Source organism: Oncorhynchus tshawytscha, unplaced genomic scaffold, assembly GCF_018296145.1.
Source record: "Oncorhynchus tshawytscha isolate Ot180627B unplaced genomic scaffold, Otsh_v2.0 Un_contig_9672_pilon_pilon, whole genome shotgun sequence".
NCBI classification, from domain to species: Eukaryota; Metazoa; Chordata; class Actinopteri; order Salmoniformes; family Salmonidae; genus Oncorhynchus; species Oncorhynchus tshawytscha.
Window position 1 is genome coordinate 78,771 of NW_024609543.1, and position 24,536 is coordinate 103,306.

Consider the following 24,536-nt stretch of genomic DNA (forward strand, 5'->3'; position numbering starts at 1 on the left):
GCTTTGAGAGACTAGTCAAGGACCATATCACCTCCACCCTACCTGACACCCTTGACCCACTCCAATTTGCTTACCGCCCAAATAGGTCCACAGACGATGCAATCTCAACCACACTGCCCTAACCCATCTGGACAAGAGGAATACCTATGTGAGAATGCTGTTCATCGACTACAGCTCGGCATTCAACACCATAGTACCCTCCAAGCTCGTCATCAAGCTCGAGACCCTGGGTCTCGACCCCGCCCTGTGCAACTGGGTACTGGACTTCCTGACGGGCCGCCCCCAGGTGGTGAGGGTAGGCAACAACATCTCCTCCCCGCTGATCCTCAACACTGGGGCCCCACAAGGGTGCGTTCTGAGCCCTCTCCTGTACTCCCTGTTCACCCACGACTGTGTGGCCATGCACGCCTCCAACTCAATCATCAAGTTTGCGGACGACACAACAGTGGTAGGCTTGATTACCAACAACGACGAGACGGCCTACAGGGAGGAGGTGAGGGCCCTCGGAGTGTGGTGTCAGGAAAATAACCTCACACTCAACGTCAACAAAACTAAGGAGATGATTGTGGACTTCAGGAAACAGCAGAGGGAACACCCCCCTATCCACATCGATGGAACAGTAGTGGAGAGGGTAGCAAGTTTTAAGTTCCTGGGCATACACATCACAGACAAACTGAATTGGTCCACTCACACAGACAGCATCGTGAGGAAGGCGCAGCAGCGCCTCTTCAACCTCAGGAGGCTGAAGAAATTCGGCTTGTCACCAAAAGCACTCACAAACTTCTACAGATGCACAATCGAGAGCATCCTGGCGGGCTGTATCACCGCCTGGTATGGCAACTGCACCGCCCTCAACCGTAAGGCTCTCCAGAGGGTAGTGAGGTCTGCACAACGCATCACCGGGGGCAAACTACCTGCCCTCCAGGACACCTACACCACCCGATGCTACAGGAAGGCCATAAAGATCATCAAGGACATCAACCACCCGAGCCACTGCCTGTTCACCCCGCTGTCATCCAGAAGGCGAGGTCAGTACAGGTGCATCAAAGCTGGGACCGAGAGACTGAAAAACAGCTTCTATCTCAAGGCCATCAGACTGTTAAACAGCCACCACTAACATTGAGTGGCTACTGCCAACACACTGTCAATGACACTGACTCTACTCCAGCCACTTTAATCATGGGAATTGATGGGAAATGATGTAAATATATCACTAGCCACTTTAAACAATGCTACCTTATATAATGTTACTTACCCTACATTGTTCATCTCATATTTATACGTTGATACTGTACTCTATATCATCGACTGCATCCTTATGTAATACATGTATCACTAGCCACTTTAACTATGCCACTTGGTTTACATACTTATCTCATATGTATATACTGTACTCGATATCATCTACTGTATCTTGCCTATGCTGCTCTGTACCATCACTCATTCATATATCCTTATGTACATATTCTTTATCCCCTTACACTGTGTATAAGACAGTAGTTTTTTTGGAATTGTTAGTTAGATTACTTGCTCGTTATTACTGCATTGTCGGAACTAGAAGCACCAGCATTTCGCTACACTCGCATTAACATCTGCTAACCATGTGTATGTGACAAATAAAATTTGATTTGATTTGATTTGAAGGAAAGCCTCAGGGGATTGCCGTTTAGTTCAAGATTAAGGCCCGTTTAAGAATGCTGTCTTTGCCACTGTGGTTCCCAATCCAACTACGTTATCTGCAGTCCCAGCAACAGCTAATTGGTTTTCTGTTATTGATTTGGCTAATGCATTTTTTTTTTGCATTCCCGTTGCACCAGAGTCACAGTTCTGGTTTGCGTTCACGTTCCCCGGAAAGAAGTACACCGAGACCCCTGCAATCTTTTCAGCTGCATTGGCACAACATTTGGAGGGTTTCGTTCCCCCCGCGGGGGAACACATTGATATAGTACGTTGTTGACTTGTTACTGTACTCTTCAGGCATGTGAAACTGACACTCAAGCACCTTTTGATCTTTCTGGTAGGGACCACAAAGTATGAATAAAAACTATTTAAGTATTTTAGGACATGATACCACACCAATGGCAGACAGCTGGGGTCCAGAGAGAGTACAGGCTATTATCTCTGTCCCAAAGCCGGTTACCAAACCACACATGATGTCACTGACTGGTATGATAGTAGGGCGTGGTTGCCTGACTAGGCCAAGGTTGTCCAGCCTCTCTCAGATCTCATTTACGGTCACAAGATGGATATGAATCATAAAATAAAATGAATGGCTGACTGCCCTGACGAAACTGAAACAACTCATGACTGCTTCTCCACGTCTCGGTCGCCCTGTGCACATTCTCAACCCTTTCCATCTGTTTGTGTGTGAGAAGAAAGCTTGTATGTCTCCTGCGTTGACTCAGGCTCAATCCAGTGACACTGTTGCTGAACATGGATGGAGGACCCCACGACTGCACACCTCTGATCGACATGGTATCAAAACCAAGGTCAGATTTCACCCTGTGGAAACAGCGTGGGTTCCTCACGTCCTCTGGGAAAACAATTTCTCAATTTAAACTTGCTGATAACCTTTTGAAAGCTATTCTTCTCCCTTCTAAAAATCGCTGTATGTAAATGTTTGGCTCATACTAACTCTCTTGGACCTGTCTCCAAGGGCAACACAGTGGCTGATTTGGCAGCAAAGCAGCAGATGTGTTACAGATGGTTTCACTTCCTGTTAACTTTTTCTCAACTACTTATATATCTGACTTACAATCCTCTGTAGGTCCAGCTGAATCAAGGAAGTGGAAACGACTTCGTACATACGATCAGGTGTAGAAACTCTGGCTGGGCCCTTCTGGGTTACCAGTCCTAACACGTTGTCACATGATAGAGACAGGAGTCCCTCCCACCTTGGGTGAAGACTAGAGAGAAGAGGGCGATGCGGCCCATCTACTATCCCCATGACTAGGGAAGGAACTTGTTCTTCCAGATGTTGAATCACACTGCACAGATAATTCTACAATCTGTTATGTCTGTGGGCATGTTCAGAGAGATGACTGTCCTATCTGTGGTGATGAGGCCTGTGTTTAGACACGGATTCTCCTGTAACTTAGGTAGCATTTCTTATTTCTGTATTTTCCTCAGCAATGTATTATTCTGTATGATTAAACATGTGTAAGTATGTCTTGAGGAATAAAGGTTGTGAACTCAGTTTCCCAACGGAGGAATCTTACATGGAAATAAGGTACTCGACATTGTAGGGATTTGATTCTCTATTTTATTTTTGTATAATTCATATACTCTGCAACAAATGCTAGTAAGATATCATGTTACTGTTCTGATGTCTCCGGAAGGGACTCCGTCCCTTGAGAGGGGAATGTGGTGGAAGAATCAGAATTAGCTTGGTGAGAATATCAGAAAGGGAAGAGGTCAGGAAGAGAGAATTTTGTCTTCATATGTGAATATGTGTCTTTACCTACTGTAAACCATGTGAAGGGATGGCGTGATTAACCAATTACTTGTATCCACAATGTCTGTGTCCAGTCACTCCCTCCTTCTGCCATGGGGGAGATAGGGTCTGAGACAGGATGTGTCTGGAACCATTGTACGTCATCTAGAGAAGCTTAACCAAGTTAAATTCTCTCCCCTCCCTCTTTCCCCCTCCTTCTCTCACTTGCTGACCTTCAACATGGGGGGGTCCCACGCTGGTGCGTACTTAGCCCTCTCTCCCCCTCTCTCTCTCTCCCCCTCTCTCTCCCTCTCTCTCTCCCCTCTCCCCCTCTCTCTCTCTCCCGCTCCCCCCCCTCTCTCCCTCTCTCTCTCTCCCCCCCATGTTCACCCATGACTGCATGGCCACGTTTTCTTAATGTTTTGTACACTGTGTATATACTGTATTCCAGTCATGGCTCATCCTATATCATTTACTTTTGATTTTTATGCAACCAATAAACTTTGATTTGATTTGCAGGTAAAGAACTGCACTTGAGTCTCAGCTCAAAATGGTCTTTCTCTCTCTCCTTCTCTCCTTCACTATCACACTCTCTCACCCTTGCAGGTAAATACTGTAAATGCCCTTGAGTCTCAGATCTAAACATTCTCGATCTCTCTTTCTCCCGCTCTCCCCCTCTCTCTCCTCTCTCCCTCTCTCTCTCTCCCTCTCTCTCTCCCCCTCTCTCTCTCGCTCTCCCCCTCTCTCTCTCTCGCTCTCCCCCTCTCTCTCTCGCTCTCCCCCCTCTCTCTCGCTCTCCCCCTCTCTCTCGCTCTCCCCTCTCTCTCCTCTCGCTCTCCCCCTCTCTCTCCTCTCGCTCTCCCCCTCTCTCTCCTCCCCCTCTCCCCCCTCTCTCTCCCCCTCTCTCTCTCTCCCCCCTCTCTCTCCCCTCTCCCCCTCTCCCCCTCTCTCTCTCTCCCCCTCTCTCCCCCCTCTCTCTCTCTCCCCCTCTCTCTCTCGTTCTCCCCCCCCTCTCTCTCTCGCTCTCTCGCTCTCCCCCTCTCTCTCTCTCTCCCCCTCTCTCTCCCACTCTCCCCCCTCTCTACAAATGATATTTGTAGTGTAAGTTAGCTAGTCACTGAATGGCTCTGAATTCACTGTCAGCTATACCACTTTTTGGGCAAACTAGTGCTCTCAAATCGTATCCTGATGTCAACAGCCGATGGGAGTTGTGCTCATAACACTGCTAACTTAGCTAGTTAACATATATTTTGTGAAAAAAAATGTATCAAGTTGCTAGCTAGTGTTAGCAACGTTTGGTGGTGAATGAGACAGAGCTAGCCAACTAGCTGAGTTTGAAAACATTGCAACAAAAAGTATCATTTCAGATTAGAAAAATACTCCATGAACAGGCTCTGCATTTCAGAAATCACAGTAGCAAGTGCTCCTGGTACACTGTTAAATGATTTAGCCATTTAAACATACATTCTTTGAAGGAAAACGTTCCGTTTCTTTTGCCATAGCTTTCATGTGATTTAAACGTGAGCTTGTCTGAGGTGTCTGACTCGACGACATTTGCAATCCATTGGAGGGCTGCAATTGGTAGCCCAAAATTCTGGACCTTATTAACGTAAGGTCAATTAAGTGGTTCATTTGCATATTCAAATGTTAGGCAAGTTTTTTTTCTTTTTTTTCTTTATGATACCACAACGACTGAGACGAAGTTAAGGGATCGTTTGCTGTGGCTTTGGACACTAACACTTGAAGAGGCGTTGACACCTCAGCGGTGTCACCTGCTAGGCCGCTACCTTGTGTCCCTTGCTGTTTCCTGGCATCTAGGCATTTTAGCAGCTTCTCAATAAGGACCTGTCCTTTCTTTTTTTTTAAACAAGGCTGTTTATTTTTGAAGATGTGATAGAAGGAGATGATGAGACGTGTTTTGATTAAAATGATTAATTAACTAAAGGAACATGTAAAAGGCTGTGAAGGAAGTGAAGCAGAACGGATCCAAACCAAATCCAAGACCATCGGAGTACTTTCCCCAATATTTATTGATGACGATTTTCACTGATCTCGTACCTTTGATTAAATTCAGACTAAGACGGTCTAGCAGCGATTGGATACACCATGGAGAGAGAGTTGGTAGGTGGAGTAGTGCTTCAGATCAAGGAACAGCTATGTGTCTAGTTCTCGAGACAATTCTAAATCTCCCTCGGGGAAAAAAACAACACAAAGATGTTGGCTGTGTGTTGCTGTGTGAATCCCTATGGGCAGGTTTGTAATGCATACGAACATCATGAGACAGCATAACACAAGACAATTACGTTGTGTTCTAGATAATGAATTACACAGGATGCTATTAGGCATAGGGAGGATGCAAAAATTAAATACAAAGATTTGATTTGGCTATGAGACAAGCCAAGGAGTGCTTCTGTCTCCTAGTTTCCTGATCTGCAGGTTGATTTTCATAAGCATTATCTCATACCATTATCTGGTTGGTCTTATAGAGGTTAGAAATCAATGATAACTATTGAAATAGCTATTCCTTCTATCAATGTAAAAAAGGTAAATCATCTATTTCATATACAGATCTCTTTCATATACAGTCAGTGTTTGGGATAGGTGTCATTTTATCAAGCTGTACCTTCTGTCTAATAAATGTGAGAGTCTACTACTTAAGATGGCTTTACACTGCCCCTTGAGAGAGCTGTCGCTCTGCCATCTCCCTTCCTCTTAACCTGAATCCTTCCTCAGGGATGTTCTGCTGTCTTCCTCTGAGCTCTTAAGCATTTATCTAACACCACACACATACACAAACAGACATACATACATACATAAACACACACCTTTATCTAACACCACACACATACACACACAGACATACATACATACATAAACACACACCTTTATCTAACACCACACACAGACATACATACATACATAAACACACACCTTTATCTAACACCACACACATACACACACAGACATACATACATACATAAACACACACCTTTATCTAACACCACACACATACACACACAGACATACATACATACATACATAAACACACACCTTTATCTAACACCACACACACTGACAAGTGTAAGGGCTCGCACAGACACACACAACCGCATGGGTATATATATATATATTCTCTCTCTTTCTCTCTCTCTCTCTGTGAGCATTTTTCCTTTGCCAAAATAATCCATGCATCGGACAGGTGGGGCATATCAAGAGGCGGATTAAAAAGCATGATCATTACACAGGTGCACCTTGTGCTAAGGACAATAAAAGGCCACTCTAAAATGTGCAATTTTGTCACCACACAATGCCACAGATGTATCAAGTTTTGAGGGAGGGTGCAATTGGCATGCTGATTGCAGGAATGTCCACCAGAGCTGTTGCCAGAGAATTGAATGTTAATTTATCTACCATAAGCGTTGTTTTAGAAAATTTGGCAGTACGTCTACCAGTCTCACAAATTTCTTTGGCTGATTGGCTGGGCCTGGCTTCCCAGTGGGTGGGCCTATGCTCTCCCAGGCCCACCCATGGCTGCGCCCCTGCTGAGTCATGTGAATCCATAGATTAGGGCCTTAGGAATTTATTTAAATTAACTTATTTTCCTTATATGAACTGTAACTCAGTAAAATCTTAGAAATTGTTGCATGTTGCGTTTATATTTTTGTTCAGTATATTTTGGACATTATGGGATATCAAGCACAACAGGGGGCAGAACTACTTGAGAGCCTGGAGATAGTTTATCATATTTAACATGACTATTTGACAACACTACTCACACCATAAGCATTCCAATCCATCATAGTCCCAGGGAGCTTCAAGAAACATGAACTCAGTGCTCTTAATTTGTTTCAATCTGTCTAATGCTTACATTGTTTTTTGGTAGTCTTTTATCTGCTAAACTAAAGGGTCACTTTGGTTGTGCAGCACTATATCGTATTATTGTATATTGCTTGGATATAGTACTCAGATGACTGTTTAACAAGTGGGAAAACAGTGGGTTAAGTACAATAAGCTCATATATGGTTCATGGGTTAGTATAAACATGACACCTCAATACCTCATGAGAATGTAGTTGTGACATCATTAAATCAAATCAAAGAGGCTCTGCAAACCGAAAGAAACGGATCAATACATGCACGGTCATAAATAACTACATAGTTAAAATGATGGTGCCTTTACACTTGAAGCTTATTTCCATGTGTCATTTTTTTGCTATTGTTCATTTGAATGGCGTGTTTTGAATGTAAAAAGAGGTGTGTCAATTCATTCATACTGTCTAAAATGATTAAAAAACAATTATAATTCATTAATAATATGTTGATTAATGTGCACCGACACTGTCAAATATATACATAAACTAAGACCGGGATTCAATGCAAAGCGAGTTTTGCGCGGTGCCCTATACAGCCGACAATGCACTTTTTAAATGCATTTTCCCCGGTGTTCACATTTTCCCTGACGTACCATCGCCATCATAGTAAACAATGGGCATGCCGGCATAATGGCAAATTACAGTGTGCTGTGCTAAACGTGCCTTGCATTACATCCTGGCCTAAATAGACTTAAAGGGGAATTGCACTCAAACTACAGCATCTTTTGGTATTGTTTTTATTAGTCCAATGTTGATACAGTCCCAAAATGTCTGGAGACAATTCTCCTTAAAATTCCAATATCTTGACAACTTGACTACTGACATGCAAAACATTTTGGGACTGTATCAACAGTGGACTAATTAAACAAAATACCACAAAAGATAGTTTGAGAGAAATTCCCCTTCATAAGCCAAGGAAGAAAAGATTTGCCCATATCAAGTTCAAAAAGCAACCCTATTTGTTTTCAAAGTGTGCATAGATAATGAGAGTAAACATTACAGAAGTTACGACAGTCAATATTAAAGACAACAAACATTCAACAGATGAGTATAGTAACAATTAATGATTGATTGACATATTATTCTACAAATTAATAAATAGACAGTACAGATGGTAATATGGAGTATACTGCATACTAAGAACAGAGGTGGACTTTGCAGAGCGTGCCTAAACAGTTCAATTTCCCCCACACCCCAAACGTGAAAACAAAGACCCCATGGAGTGTCTTTAAAACCCCTAAGTTCCTACATTGAGTATATCCTCTGGAAAGGCCACATTGTGAAAGAGAGAGATAGAGTTTAAGACATCCGTATCAGTTGAACAGCAGATACAGTATGGGGTGATACGTTCTGAAATTATACTGATCGCTACCCCCCCCCCCCCCCCGCTTTTTACAATGCAATGTGAACTGTAGGACGTAAAAACCTAATTATGGCATTAAAGGAATAGTTCATGTTTTTGGTATTGTAGCAATGCTAGTGGAAACCGATTGTATCAGTTAGCAGTGCAAAAAGTGAACTATCCCTTTAACCAACCCCAGCACAACAGTATAGGCAGGTTGTGTGATGATTAAGTGTTGATTAAGAAGTTCTCCATCCTATTGTTGATGTGAAATGATGAACTCTCCTCTGCGACTCTAAATGGTTTGATCTTTTCAATTCCTAACAAAGATACTGTGTGCACAAACATATATAAACATATATAATAATATGTGAATGTAAGTATGGAGTAGTACTGTGGAGTAGTAATGTGAATTAGTAATATGGAGTACTACGGAGTAGTAACATGGAGGAGTTATATGGAGTAGTAATGTGGAATAGAAATGTGGGGTAATATGGAGTAGTACTGTGGAGTAATATGGAGTAGTACTGTGGAGTAATATGGAGTAGTACTATGGAGTAGTAATGTGAATTAGTAATATGGAGTACTACGGAGTAGTAATATGGAGTACTGTGGAGTAGTAACATGCAGGATTTATATGGAGTAGTAATATGGAGTAGTATTATGGAGTAGTAATATGGAGTAATATGGAGTAGTAATATGGAGTAGTATTATGGAGTAGTATTATGGAGCAATATGGAGTCGTAATATGGAGTCGTAATATGGAGTAGTAATATGGAGTAATACGGGGTAGAAATATGGAGTAATAATATGGAGTAGTAACATGGAGTAGTAATATGGAGTAGTATGGAGTAATGTGGAGTAGTATTATGGAGTAATATGGGGTAATAACATGGAGTAGTAATATGGAGTAATAACATGGAGTAGTAATATGGAGTAATATGGGGTACTAATATGGAGTAGAAATATGGAGTAATAATGTGGAGTAGTAATGTGGAGTAGAAATATGGAGTAATATCGTGTAATATGGAGTAGTAATATGAAGTAATACGGAGTCGTAATATGGAGTAATACGGGGTAGTAATATGGAGTAATGTGGAGTAGTGATATGGAGTAATACGGGGTAGTAATACGGAGTAGTAATACGGAGTAATATGGAGTAGTATTATGGAGCAGTAATATGGATTAATGTGGAGTAGTAATACGCAGTAATATGGAGTAGTATTATGGAGCAGTAATATGGAGTAATATGGAGTAGTAATACAGGGTAGTAATATGGAGTTTGCCACTTTCTTGATTGCTTCTACTTTATTGCATCTCATCAACCGTTTCTTCAGGCCCCTACTTTTCTATGTGCTGCCATACTTACACTATGTCATTGAGCTCCAGCCTGGTGTCAGGAGGTGGGTTGATCAACACGTATGTGTGGGAGTGAGTAGTCTGGTTCTCACTCATGTCATCTGGAATTGGAACAAGACAATCATATTGAAACGTCCAATGATTTAGGCTACGGCAATATAAAAGATTGTGTCAGAAAATGTCTGATTGAGCAAATGGTTTTTCAATGGAAGTTGTCTGTTGACAGATGATGGACATTAGAGATGATTGTCCGACAAAAGACGTACTGCCAATTTGTGTATGCAACTGATCGGAAAATAGTTGACAAGAGATTAACTTTTTACGGACATAAATGGACACTGATGAATGCGTAGCTTCAGGCTTTGGCCACATGAATACGGATAAAATTGTATACATTCACCATTGTACATTTTGGTCTGTCAAAAGGCTGGCATAGTAAATTACATGACAATCATCTCCGTTGTTAGTCTGTCTGTCCATCCATCCATAAAGACTAAGTGTCATGTTTCAAACACATAACGTATTTTGTTCCAGGCCTTGGAAATACAACTCGCAATCCCCCCCAAAAACATCCCTCCCCATGTGTGGGGTCTCTCACCGCAAGCCGTGGCCCAGAGTCCAAGGCTTTTCATCCTGTTGCTGACTAGCTCGTCCAGCTCCTGTCTCTCCGAGCGTCTGGCCCTCAGACCCTGCTGGCCCTCAGACCCTGCTGGCCCTCAGACCCTGCTGCCCCCCCCCCTCTGAGCCCCCCGCTGGTTCCCTCGAGTCCCCCTCCAGCTCAGCTTCCGCGCCCACTGCACGCTCTTCCTCCTCAGCAGGGGAGCCTTCCCGTCCGATGGGTCGCTGGAGGTGGAGGTGTGGTGGAGCCCTCCGGCCACAGGGGGGAGTTCTCGGTCTCTCTGCTCCTTGGGGTCGTCTAAGTCCTCCACGCACACCGAGATCTGTGACTGAGTACGGTCAAAACATAATGCCATATACATGAATGAAGTCTATGGTGTGTCTATAGTCAAATAGGGTCAAATGAAATGACCCAGAAGAAAGCGAATGATCAAGAGTGAGGCCAGAGAATGTATAAGTTGATTTGACATTGATTTCTTCCTGATATAACCACCAGTGGCAAGTCTCGACGTGGTTTATCAAGCACGATTTAACCAAGACACATTACAGAGGAAGAAAACCTACCTCATCTGCACAAAAAGTTGATTCAGTCTGACAAAATAAATCTATTGTTTTTCGCGAATCGTGGAATCACACAAATAGGAATCATGGAATCACACAAATAGGAATCATGGAATCACACAAATAGGAATCATGGAATCACACAAATAGGAATCATGGAATCACACAAATAGGGCTGAACTTACTTGGGAGGATGGCTCGCATTGCTTATGATGGAGAATGAAAAGAAAAGAGATGAATGACATTAATGTTGCTTACTGTGTTGTAACATGCTTAAATAACCATGAAAGCATACAGAATAAACATTTATACGTAACAAATGAGAAAATTTTAAAAACACACACACACACACGACAGAATGACAGCATAATCAATGCCGCTGTAATATGTAATTAACACACAACAAAAAAAGAAAAAACGAAACTGGGATTTCACAGCCAAACAAATGAATGTCAACCATGTTAAAACAGCCTTGCGGTCTAGAGGGCACCTCCTCAGAGGAATCTGCTGTCTGGGACTCGGTCCTGTAGATGCCGATGGGAATGTTACCGACGGTGGAACACAGTTTCTGATAGAGCCTTCCATATGTCTGGATCCACAGGTCATCCTCAGAGATCTGCATCTAAAAGGTCATTTCAAACTCCATTTCTCTACAGGAGGAATAACTGTACAGTGATTTTAAATGACCGTGGAGTCACTTTTACCCGTCAGTGTAAGGATTTGGACAGGCAAGTAAAGGCTGCTGTGCTGTCACACATAGGACTACTGTACAGTACCACGGGTGAATCTCAGTAGTCTAAAGACGCCTCCTCTCTTTGTCTTCTCTCTCCTTCTGTCTGAGACGTGGAGAGGAAACCACTTTTGACCATTGAGATGCACCCAGAGAGTAACTCACAGAGCAGAGGAATCCATAGCCCGGGGTGGTGTCCAGGCCCAGCAGCAGCCTGGTGATGGAGATAATATAGTCTTTGACAAGCGACTGGGATGGCAGACAGGACAGGACAGGACAGGACATAGAAGGGTCATTCCTGGTCATCCAGAAATCAACACAATTCGACTAGCATTATATTATATGCACATTGGGATGCATATGAACACATTGTGACAGAAAAAAGAATGTTACATGTTATAACATACAATATCTGGGAGGTACAAAATTGTGTAATAAATAACTATAATTACTACAGTACATGCCCTTTAAGCAAAGTCAGTCTGTGCCACAGAGATAACCTTGTTTAAATAAGCCTCGGTAGGCTAATTAAAGAGATTAGCCTCTGTAGGCCAACTAAATAACCACTAGGATATTAAAGAGGTATCCTAGTGGTTAGTGTTCGACTGGTAACCGAAAGGTTGCAAGTTCAAATCCCCAAGCTGACAAGGTACAAATCTGTCGTTCTGCCCCTGAACAAGGCAGTTAACCCACTGTTCCTAGGCTGTCATTGAAAATAAGAATTTGTTCTTAACTGACTTGCCTAGTTAAATAAATAAAAATTTTAAGGCTAATTTTAAGGCTAGATTAGCCTTGGTAGGCTAATTAAACAGATTAGCCTCAGTAGGCTAATTAAAGAGATTACCTTCTGTATACAGTACAGAACAACCTCTACTTAAAAAGGTATCTAGTTAAGCAGAAAGTAACATTATTATCTTCTCTGCTGCTGTATAGAACAGGTGGGTCCAGCTGCACAGAACAGGTGGGTCCTGCTGTACAGAACAGGTGGGTCCTGCTGTATAGAACAGGTGGGTCCTGCTGTACAGAACAGGTGGATCATGCTGTATAGAACAGGTGGGTCCTGCTGTATAGAACAGGTGGGTCCTGCTGTACAGAACAGGTGGGTCCAGCTGTACAGAACAGGTGGGTCCAGCTGCACAGAACAGGTGGGTCCTGCTGTACAGAACAGGTGGGTCCTGCTGTATAGAACAGGTGGGTCCTGCTGTACAGAACAGGTGGATCATGCTGTATAGAACAGGTGGGTCCTGCTGTATAGAACAGGTGGGTCCTGCTGTATAGAACAGGTGGGTCCTGCTGTACAGAACAGGTGGGTCCAGCTGTACAGAACAGGTGGGTCCTGCTGTATAGAACAGGTGGGTCCTGCTGTACAGAACAGGTGGATCATGCTGTACAAAACAGGTGGGTCCAGCTATACAGAACAGGTGGGTCCAGCTATACAGAACAGGTGGGTCCAGCTGTACAGAACTGGTGGATCCTGCTGTACAGAACAGGTGGGTCCTGCTGTACAGAACAGGTGGGTCCTGCTGTACAGAACAGGTGTACAGAACAGGTGGGTCCAGCTGTACAGAACAGGTGGGTCCAGCTGTACAGAACAGGTGGGTCCTGCCTGGTTACCTGGTAGAGGAGAGTGTCCAGCATGCTGATACTGAAGACCCTCCCTGCAGCAAACGGCAGGCGAAACATGAAGGCCAGGTTGGAGCCTTTCTCCCGCTCTTTCTAATAAATAACAATACATTTTATTTGTAGAGCTCTTTTCAGCAAGAATCACAAAGCTATTTTAGCTCCCATAGACATGTAACAGGGGGACAGAAACACAAACACACTAATCCCACTCGGCACACGCGTCAGTTCAACATCTAGTTCTGATTTACTTTTGTTTGAGTTGTCATCTAACGTGAATTCAACACAAAAAAAATCACCGTCATTGAATTTAGGTTCAAAGTTGGGTAAAATCCAATCAGTATTCCACGTTGATTCAATGTCATCACATTGAATTATTTGGATGAGATAAAGTGGAATACATTTTATTCAACCAGTTTTTGCCCAGTGGGGTGTTAGGGCAGCGTTCTGCAAACCTTTCCTTGAATAAACCAGTCTATTGCATTACAGTATAACCGGATTCAACTGGTCAGCTAATCATCAAGACCTTCGGGTGTTACAACTGGAACGGATCAAATAGGGGTGCTCAAGAAGAGGTTAGGATATTTGAAAGAGAGAGACCGCCACCTGGTGGTCGATACTGATACGAGGTGGAAGATGCACCGCAACGGGAACGATATTGATATCTTATTAAGGAAAGGATGCCTACGCATAACATAATACCCGTCATATTACCCCTGAAAATGTTACATGTCACATGTGTCTATGAATGGGAATAATCATTTCTCTTAGAAAAAAAGATCCAATGTCTGGTGTTGTTTGAGAGGCTGTGGAAAAATACTATGCTTGTACTGTATGTTCTGTCCAGTCTTCACATAATGATTGTTTAACCTTCTCTTCCTTTGCTTTGAAGACGACTCAATGTATATTTACTAGCCTTTGAAGACGACTCAATGTATATTTACTAGCCTTTGGAGACGACTCAATGTATATTTACTAGCCTTTGGAGACGACTCAATGTATATTTACTAGCCTTTGGAGACGACTCAATGTATATTTCGTACCAGGGTTGGGGTCAATTCCATTTCAATTCCAGTCAATTCAGAAAGTAACCCAAATTCCAATTATACATGTTTCTAATTGAAAAGCATTGAAGATCATTTGAGTTTCAGTCTACTTCCTCAATTGACTGGAATTGACTCCAACCCTGGTCCTTTGCTACTGCAGACAAGAATAACTAGTTGTTAACTTTGCATTTATAGAGCGAGAGACATCTACATAGTTTGGGCTGGGAAGGCGTATTAAAGAGCAGCATACTGAACAGTCGACAGCACGCCTTTTAATTTACACTTGAGTTGACATCTTCCGGGGACATTGCTTTTAAAATGCTAATTGTCAGCTGTCTTTCTCTACAACGCGCCTTGGACTGAAACTCGGCCTTGAAGTACAGATGGTGTACATTCAGTGACGGCTTACCTTCTCCAGTTTAGAGAGAGCCAGAGAGTACCAGTCCTGAGCTCTGAACTGCATAAACCTCATGTTGGCGGGGTGGGTTAGCTCGGTGATGATACTGAGACTGGAGAACAACCTGGATGAGAAGAAACACAATATAGCGGAGGTTAACTGAACAAAATAAAACAGAACATCACACCGGCAGAACAAAATGTCAACTTTGTAATCAAATGTGACATCCAAAATACACTGAGTAGACCAAACATTAGAAACACCTTCCTAATATCTACAACGTGTCGAAAGCGTTCCACAGGGATTCTGGCCCATGTTGACGCCAATGTTTCCCACAGATGTGTCAAGTTGGCTGGATGTCTTTTGGATGGTGGACCATTCTTGATACACATGGGAAACTGTTGAGGGTGAAAAAAACGTGCATTCAGGAAAGTATTCAGACCCCTTCCCTTTTTCTACATTTTGTTACATTACAGCTTTATTCTAAAATGGATTAAATAAAAAAATGTCCTCATCAATCTACAGACAATACAACATAATGACATCACAATACCCCATAATGACATCACAATACCCCATAATGACATCACAATACCCCATAATGACATCACAATACCCCATAATGACAAAGAGAAAACAGGTTTTTAGAATATTTTTTCTAATATATTACAAATAATAAACAGAAATACCTTATTTATATGTGTATTCAGACCCTTTGCTATGAGACTCCAAATTGAGCTCAGGTGCATCCTGTTTCCATTGATCTTCCTTGAGATGTTTCTACAACCTGATTGGAGTCCACTTGTGGTAAATTCAATTGATTGGACATGATTTGGAATGGCACACACCTGTCTATATAAGGTCCCATAGTTGAAAGTCGAAGGATTGTCCGTAGAGCTCCGAGACAGGATTGTGTTGAGGCACAGATATGGGGAAGGGTACCAAACAATTTCTCCAGCATTGAAGGTTCCCAAGAACACAGTGGCCTCCATCATTCTTAAATGGAAGATGTTTGGAACCATCAAGACTCTTCTTAGAGCTGACCGACCAGCCAAACTAAGCAATCGGGGGAGAAAGGCATTGGTCAGGGAGGTGACCAAGAACCTGATGGTCACTCTGACAGAGCTCCTGAGTTCCTCTGTGGAGATGGGAGAACCTTTCAGAAGGACAATCATCTGCAGCACGGAATGGACTGGGAGACTAGTCAGGATTGAGGGAAAGATGAACAGAGCAAAGTAGAGAGAGATCCTTGATGAAAACCTGCTCCAGAGTTCTCAAGACATCTGACTGGGGCAAAAGTTCACTTAAACAGGACAACAACCCTAAGCACACAGCCAGCACAATGCAGAGTTGCTTTGGGACAATGCTCTGAATGTCCTTGAGTGGCCCAGCCAGAGCCTGTACATGAACCCAATCGAACATCTCTGGAGAGACCTGAAAATAGCTGTGCAGCAACACTCCCCATCCAACCTGACAAGAGCTTGAGAGGATCTGCAGAGAAGAATGGGAGAAACTCCCCAAATACATGTGTGCCAAGCTTGTAGCGTCCTACCCAAGAAGACTTGAGGCTGTAATCGCTGCCAAAGGTGCTTCAACAAAGTACTAAGTAAAGGGTCTGAAAACTTTTTATTTCTAAAAACCTGTTTTGCTTTGTCATTATGGGGTATTATGTGTAGATTGATAAGGGGGGAAAAAACATTTTAATCAAATTTTGAATAAGTCTGTAACGTAACAAAATGTTGAAAAAGTCAACAGGCCTGAATACTTTCAGAATGCACAGTACTAACGTACTCCGTTCAAAGGAACTTAAATATTTTGTCTTGCCCGTTCACCCTCTGAATGGCACACAATGCATGGCTCAATTGTCTCAATGATTATTATTATTTTTTAACCTGTCTCCTCCCCTTCATCTGCACTGATTAAAGTGGATTTAACAAGTGACATCAATAAGGGATCATAGCTTTCACCTGGATTCACCTGGTCAGTTTATGTCATGGAAGGAGCAGGTGTCCTTAATGTTTTGTATACTCACTTAAATTAATGACTGGATGAGATAAATAACTATGAATTAATAGCCTAGCTAATAAATGTGTACTGTACTAACACCAATCCAGGATAAGCACTATTTAGTGAACAACTGATACCGATACTACCGTATATACTAGCTACCTAATTAAGCAATAGGGCACGAGGTGGTGTGGTATATGGCCAATTTACCACGGCTAAGGTTGCGTTTGGGCTGGATACAGCCCTTAGCCGTGGTATTTTGGCCATATACCACAAACCCCAGAGGTGCCTTATTGCTATTATAAACTGGTTGCCAACGTAATTAGAGCAGTAAAAATACATGTTTTGTCATACCCGTGGCATGCGGTCTGATATACCACAGCTGTCTGCCAATCAGCATTCAGGACTCGAACCACCCAGTTTAAAATATATATATATTATATAATAACAGTGGGAGCAATTCATGAAACATTAACCCCATATCAAAGTGTTTCAATATTTGTGCAAGCTTCTACGTTGTCTGGTGAAAATTATAAAGTGAGTTGACATTTTTGATTAATTGTCTGACAACAAGAAAGCAATCAGAAAACAAATGGATTCCCTGATGCAGTGTGGCAAGGTTGCCACGGAAACTAGCTCTGAAGTGTGTACTTTAATCTACACGGTTGAAAAAAATCACTGTCATATAATTAATCTTTGAAACCCACCTATAAAATGTTAATCTGTGTTTAAAGATTTAGTAAAATATTAGCCTTTATGACACTTTTGATATCATAGAAATGCCTGCATAAAATGTGTGAAAATGTGGTCCAGTATATTGGATTATACAATAGTTTGACCGAAGGTTAAAACCATGACAGTGACTTTGGTACCCGTGTCTGTACATTGATAGGGGTTGAGGTACCTGAACAGTGTCTGTACATTGATAGGGGTTGAGGTACCTGAACAGTGTCTGTACACTTCATCCCTGTTGTCTGCTCACACTGCTATGCTTTATCTTGGCCAGGTCGCAGTTGCAAATGAGAACTTGTTCTCAACTAGCCTACCTGATTAAATAAAGGTGAAATAAAAAAAATATTTAAAAAACATTGATAGGGGTTGAGGTACCTGAACAGTGTCTGCACATTGATAGGGGTTGAGGTACCTGAACAGTGTCTGCACATTGATAGGGGTTGAGGTACCTGAACAGTGTCTGCACATTGACGATGGTCTTGGCATCAGCCATGTAGTCCTCTTCTGCACTCATGGTGCTCTCCTTGTCCACCACCACCATGTTGGCTGCAAAGGACACACCGCAACGCAGGAGGTCATCCAGGCTAGGAAAACACACACACACACACTTGACATAAAGGACTAGACATTTCCCTGACCAGGAAAATCTCTGCACCCTGCATATGAGCTAGCTATGACGGATTATCTGTGACGGATTCACTGTGGAGAGAGAATCGGAACTGATAGCATCTTGGAGGCTGTCAAGAAGGTGACTTTCTCCACAGGACTTATGAGAAATTGCTTTTTTGGTTCACTCAGTCCGTTTCCTTGAGATGTACTCTTGATTGTGAGACTAGAAGTGGAAGAGTGCCACATACACTTGCAGAACAGGCACTAAAGAAGATGATGTATAAGGTTATAAGGTGTGTGATGATGCTGTGTCACATACTTATCGATGGAGCCCACCATGTAGTAAACCATGGGGAACCCACAGACAGCCTCCAGGAACTGTGTGTCAGGCCTGGTGAGACAACAGAACACTAATCAGAAGAGAACCATGGTTCTCTCCCAGAGGCTTGGCTGGTGTGTAAAACCCCACAATTCAGACAAACAAAGAGGTGTAATGGGTTTGCACAAAACATCATGTCTCATAAAGCTTACTTCATTATTCAATGTTTTAAATGTTTTACTGCATTTACAGACGTTTTTGCTTTACAGCCTTCTTCAGTGTGTAAGGAGCATTTTTATTTTATTCAAAACAGAGACACCAGAACGAACACACCACAACAACATAGAATAGAACAGAATAGAATTTAGTATAATTAAATGTAATAGATATTTATTGTCCATATGCACAGATATTGTTATTTTTGATGTCACATTACCCAACCAGACATATCCGAAAGACACAGATACTTTTGTAAAACATACTAAATATGGTAGGAGGCGCTGCTTTGCTTGAGGTAAAATCACAGGGTGAAAGTAAACCGGTACCGGCTGTATGCCAAAACATGAGCCTATCACAATAATTAAAACTGTAGGCTATTACAATGTTACTTATCATTACCGCATGTCAGTCGCATGAAAAATGAGCGAATGGACTTGAAAACTACTGGAAAATGAGAAGGAGACTGGAGTGGACACATCAATCATCGTGCGCAGACGTATCAATTCAGGTTACAAGTGTAGGCGTATTTGAAAATCACCGAATGTAATTTGTTACATTTTTAGGTGTTTCGTAACAGATGTCTCTTTCCATTTATCAAAAAACATATTTAGATATATTCCCCAAAGGGAGAAAGAGCGAAATGTTTTAATTTCATCAGGGCATCCCATTGAGGTCAGCAATATTCCAGTAACGTTCCCCAAATTCCCAGGTTTCCAGAAATCCCTTATTTCTGGAATATTCCAACCAAGATTTCTGGAAAACCTGGTATATTGGGAAAGGGCATCTTGCAACCCTACTTCTTTTAAAAGGGAGACCTAGTGTCACGCCTTGGTCGTAGTATATTATGTTTGTCTTCATTTATTTGGTCAGGCCAGGGTGTGACATGGGTTTTTGTGGTGCGTTTTTGTCTTGGGGTTTTGTGGGGTGTCTAGCATAGTCTATGGCTGCCTGAGGCGGTTCTCAATCAGAGTCAGGTGATTCTCGTTGTCTCTGATTGGGAACCATATTTAGGTAGCCTGGGTTTCACTGTGTTTGTGGGTGATTGTTCCTGTCTCTGTGTTATTGCACCAGTTTAGGCTGTTTCGGTTTTCACGTACGTTTATTGTTTTTTGTATTTATCGTGTTTATTCTTCTATTAAACATGTATCGAATTAACCATGCTGCATTTTGGTCCGACTCTCTTTCACCCGAAGAAAGCCGTTACAGGGACACCCACCACAACAGGACCAAGCAGCGTGGTGACAGGCAGCGACAGCAGAAGCAACAAAGAGAGGAATGGACATGGGAGGATGAATTGTTCGGAGAAGGACCCTGGGATCAGCCTGGAGAATATCGCCGCCCCAAAGAAGAACTGGAGGCGGCGAGAGCTGAGAGGCGCTGATATGAGGAGAAGTAACAGCGGCAGCAGGAGCAACAATATCGGGACTACACTACTTGGGAGGAAATAGACAGGTGGGCGGTCGACCCAGGGAGAGTGCCGGAGCCCGCCTGGGATTATAGGAGGGTTATAGGAGAATGGAGTTGGAGAGACAAGCACGGCGGCGCGGAAGGAAGCCCGAGAGTCAGCCCCAAAAATGTATTGGGGGGGCTCAGGGAGAGTGTGGCAGAGTCAGGAGTCAGACCTGAGCCAACTCTCCCTGTTTATCGTGAGGAGCCAAGGAGGAGACCAGAACCAGAGCCGGTGTTAGAGGTGAGCGAAGCAGAGACTGTGAAGGAGTTAATGGGGAAATTGGAGGAGAGAGTAATGAGGGAGTTGCTAGTTTGGTGCTTTAGGTACGATATTCGTCCGACGTAGCGTGTCGGGGATTTGATGGCACCTGGGTCAGCGCTCCATACTCGTCCTGAGATGCGTGTTAGTCGGCTGGTGAAAATTGTGCCAGCCTCACGCACTAGGCCTCCTGTGTACCTACCTAGCCTTGCACGTCCTGTGCCAGCCCTGCTCGTAGGCTCTCCAGTACACCTTCACGGTCCGGTCCATCCTGTGCCACCTTCACACACCAGCCCTCCGGTGGCAGCTCCCCGCACCAGGCTTCCTGTGCGTGTCCTCGGCCCAGTACCACCAGTGCCAGCACCACGCATCAGGCATACAGTGCGCCTCGCCTCTCCAGCGCTGTCGGAGTCTCCCACCTGTTCAGTGCTGTCCGAGCCTTCCTCCTCTCCTGCGCTGCCGGAGTCTCCCGCCTGTTTAGCGCAGCCAGAGCCTTCCTCCTCTCCTGCGCTGCCGGAGTCTCCCGCCTGTTCAGCGCTGCCAGAGCCTTCCTCCTCTACAGCGCTGCTGGAGTCTCCTGCCTGTTCAGTGCAGCCTGAGCTGCCAGCCTGCATGGAGCAGCCTGAGCTGCCAGCCTGCATGGAGCAGCCTGAGCTGTCAGTCTGCATGGAGCAGCCTGAGCTGTCAGTCTGCATGGAGCAGCCTGAGCTGTCAGTCTGCATGGAGCAGCCTGAGCTGTCAGTCTGCATGGAGCAGCCTGAGCTGTCAGTCTGCATGGAGCAGCCGGAGATGTCAGTCTGCATGGAGCAGCCTGAGCTGTCAGTCTGCATGGAGCAGCCTGAACTGTCAGTCTGCATGGAGCAGCCTGAGCTGTCAGTCTGCATGGAGCAGCCAGAGTTGTCAGTCTGCAAGGAGCTGTCAGTCTGCATGGAGCAGCCAGAGCTGCCAGTCTGCACGGAGCTGCCAGTCTGCAAGGAGCTGCCAGTCTGCAAGGAGCCGCCAGAGCTGCCAGTCTGCAAGAAGCCGCCAGAGCTGTCAGTCTACATGGAGCAGCCAGAGCCGCCAGTCAACATGGAGCAGCCAGATCCGTCAGTCTGCCAGGATCCGCCAGTAAGCCAGACTCTTCCAGATCTGAAGTTGATGAAGTTGTACAGTCCATTCCCCGTCGTCTCAGCCGATACAATAATCAGCTTGTTCTTAAAGCTGTAGGCTTTGGCATCCTCAAAGTTGTTATGCTCACAACCCTGTGGGGAAAATAAACATATATTTGTGTGTTGTTGCTTAAAAAAAAAAAATATATATATATATATATATATGCACAGTATATTTAACATAGGCTGTACTTGTGGGCCGATTTCCTGGACACAGATAGCGATTCTCCATTGTGCATGCTTTTTTAGTTTAGGACTCGGATTAATCTGTGTCTGGAAACCAGCCTCAACCAGCCTCAAGTGCAAATGGTGAACATGCTTTAAAACTACCTACAGTATATTGATTTAACCGAATAAGTGACTTGCATAATTTACCTTTTCCAGTCTGAGGCAACAGTATGGTACTTTCTCCTTCAATAGATGGCACAGTGTTGGAGAACTACCGATGTAGGGCAGGTTGGGAGGATAGCCTTTCATATAGCTTGAAATAAACAGACACAGAATTCATATCGTACTGCAGGGGTGGTCATCTCCCATTCAATTGAATATGGCCAAACAAATGTCATGATTGTCTCACAATGCATCATCTACCGCAGGGGGTCTCCAATTCCAGTCTCGGAAAGCTACGGGTTATGCAAGCTTTTGTTCCAGCCCAACACTAACCTACATGATTCAATCTATGCATGGTCTTCATTCTGGACCACAGGAGGCTGCTGAGAGGAGAACGGCTCATATTAATAATGGCTGGAACAGAGCAAATGGAATGGCATCAAACACATTAAGAACCACGTGTTCCATGTATTTGACACCATCTCGCCTCTTCCGCTCCAGTCATTACCACGAGTGAAATCTCCCCAATTAAGGTGCCACCAACCTCCTGTGTTCTGGACCATGGCTAATTTAATCAAGCGTGTTAGTGCTGAGATAAAACAAAACCCTGCACATACTGCAGCACTCCAGGACCACATTTGGAAACACCTAACTCTATCGAAATGACCATATAAGGCTTACATCCTCTAAGGCTTTCATCCTCTAAGACTTACATCCTCTAAGGCTTTCATCCTCTAAGACTTACATCCTCTAAAGCTTTCATCCTCTCTTTCATCCTCTAAGGCTTACATCCTCTAAGGCTTACATCCTCTAAGGCTTACATCCTCTAAGGCTTTCATCCTCTAAGGCTTACATCCTCTCTTACATCCTCTAAGGCTTACATCCTCTCTTTCATCCTCTAAGGCTTTCATCCTCTAAGGCTTACATCCTCTAAGGCTTACATCCTCTAAGGCTTACATCCTCTCTTTCATCCTCTAAGACTTACATCCTCTAAGGCTTACATCCTCTAAGGCTTACATCCTCTAAGGCTTACATCCCTCTAAGGCTTACATCCTCTAAGGCTTACATCCTCTAAGACTTCCATCCTCTAAGGCTTACATCCTCTAAGGCTTACATCCTCTAAGGCTTACATCCTCTAAGGCTTACATCCTCTAAGGCTTCCATCCTCTAAGGCTTACACATCCTCTAAGGCTTTCATCCTCTAAGACTTACATCCTCTAAGGCTTTCATCCTCTAAGACTTACACCCTCTAAAGCTTTCATCCTCTCTTTCATCCTCTAAGGCTTTCATCCTCTAAGGCTTACATCCTCTAAGGCTTACATCCTCTAAGGCTTCCATCCTCTAAGGCTTCCATCCTCTAAGGCTTACATCCTCTAAGGCTTACATCCTCTAAGGCTTTCATCCTCTAAGGCTTACATCCTCTAAGGCTTTCATCCTCTAAGGCTTTCATCCTCTAAGGCTTTCATCCTCTAAGGCTTACATCCTCTCTTTCATCCTCTAAGGCTTACATCCTCTAAGGCTTTCATCCTCTAAGGCTTTCATCCTCTAAGGCTTTCATCCTCTAAGGCTTACATCCTCTAAGGCTTTCATCCTCTAAGGCTTTCATCCTCTAAGGCTTACATCCTCTCTTTCATCCTCTAAGGCTTTCATCCTCTAAGGCTTACATCCTCTCTTTCATCCTCTAAGGCTTTCATCCTCTAAGGCTTCATCCTCTAAGGCTTACATCCTCTAAGGCTTACATCCTCTAAGGCTTACATCCTCTAAGGCTTACATCCTCTAAGGCTTACATCCTCTAAGGCTTACATCCTCTAAGGCTTACATCTCTCTCATCCTCTAAGGCTTACATCCTCTAAGGCTTACATCCTCTAAGGCTTTCATCCTCTAAGGCTTACATCCTCTCTTTCATCCTCTAAGGCTTTCATCCTCTAAGGCTTACATCCTCTCTTTCATCCTCTAAGGCTTACATCCTCTAAGGCTTACATCCTCTAAGGCTTACATCCTCTAAGGCTTACATCTTACATCCTCTAAGGCTTACATCCTCTAAGGCTTTACATCCTCTAAGGCTTTCATCCTCTAAGGCTTACATCCTCTAAGGCTTTCATCCTCTAAGGCTTACATCCTCTAAGGCTTTCATCCTCTCTTTCATCCTCTAAGGCTTTCATCCTCTAAGGCTTTACATCCTCTCTTTCATCCTCTAAGGCTTACATCCTCCTTACATCCTCTAAGGCTTCATCCTCTCTTTCATCCTCTAAGGCTTACATCCTCTAAGGCTTTACATCCTCTAAGGCTTACATCCTCTAAGGCTTCCATCCTCTAAGGCTTACATCCTCTAAGGCTTACATCCTCTAAGGCTTACATCCTCTAAGGCTTACATCCTCTAAGGCTTTCATCCTCTAAGGCTTACATCCTCTCTTTCATCCTCTAAGGCTTACATCCTCTAAGGCTTACATCCTCTAAGGCTTACATCCTCTAAGGCTTACATCC

General features: G+C 43.6%; 1 protein-coding gene across 1 annotated transcript in view; it reads right to left on the reverse strand.

The window, feature by feature from the left end:
* Window positions 1-8,681: 8,681 nt before the first annotated feature.
* The window catches only part of LOC112226388 (potassium channel subfamily T member 2), a 36,962-nt gene continuing 21,107 nt past the window's right edge, over window positions 8,682-24,536 (reverse strand). Inside the window, 11 exon segments of the mRNA XM_042315828.1 lie at window positions 8,682-10,106; window positions 10,604-10,952; window positions 11,675-11,806; window positions 12,080-12,163; window positions 13,529-13,630; window positions 14,990-15,101; window positions 18,166-18,300; window positions 18,645-18,716; window positions 20,774-20,808; window positions 21,630-21,815; window positions 22,098-22,203. Coding sequence (XP_042171762.1) covers window positions 10,012-10,106; window positions 10,604-10,952; window positions 11,675-11,806; window positions 12,080-12,163; window positions 13,529-13,630; window positions 14,990-15,101; window positions 18,166-18,300; window positions 18,645-18,716; window positions 20,774-20,808; window positions 21,630-21,815; window positions 22,098-22,203 — 1,408 coding nt within the window. The 3' untranslated portion in view covers window positions 8,682-10,011.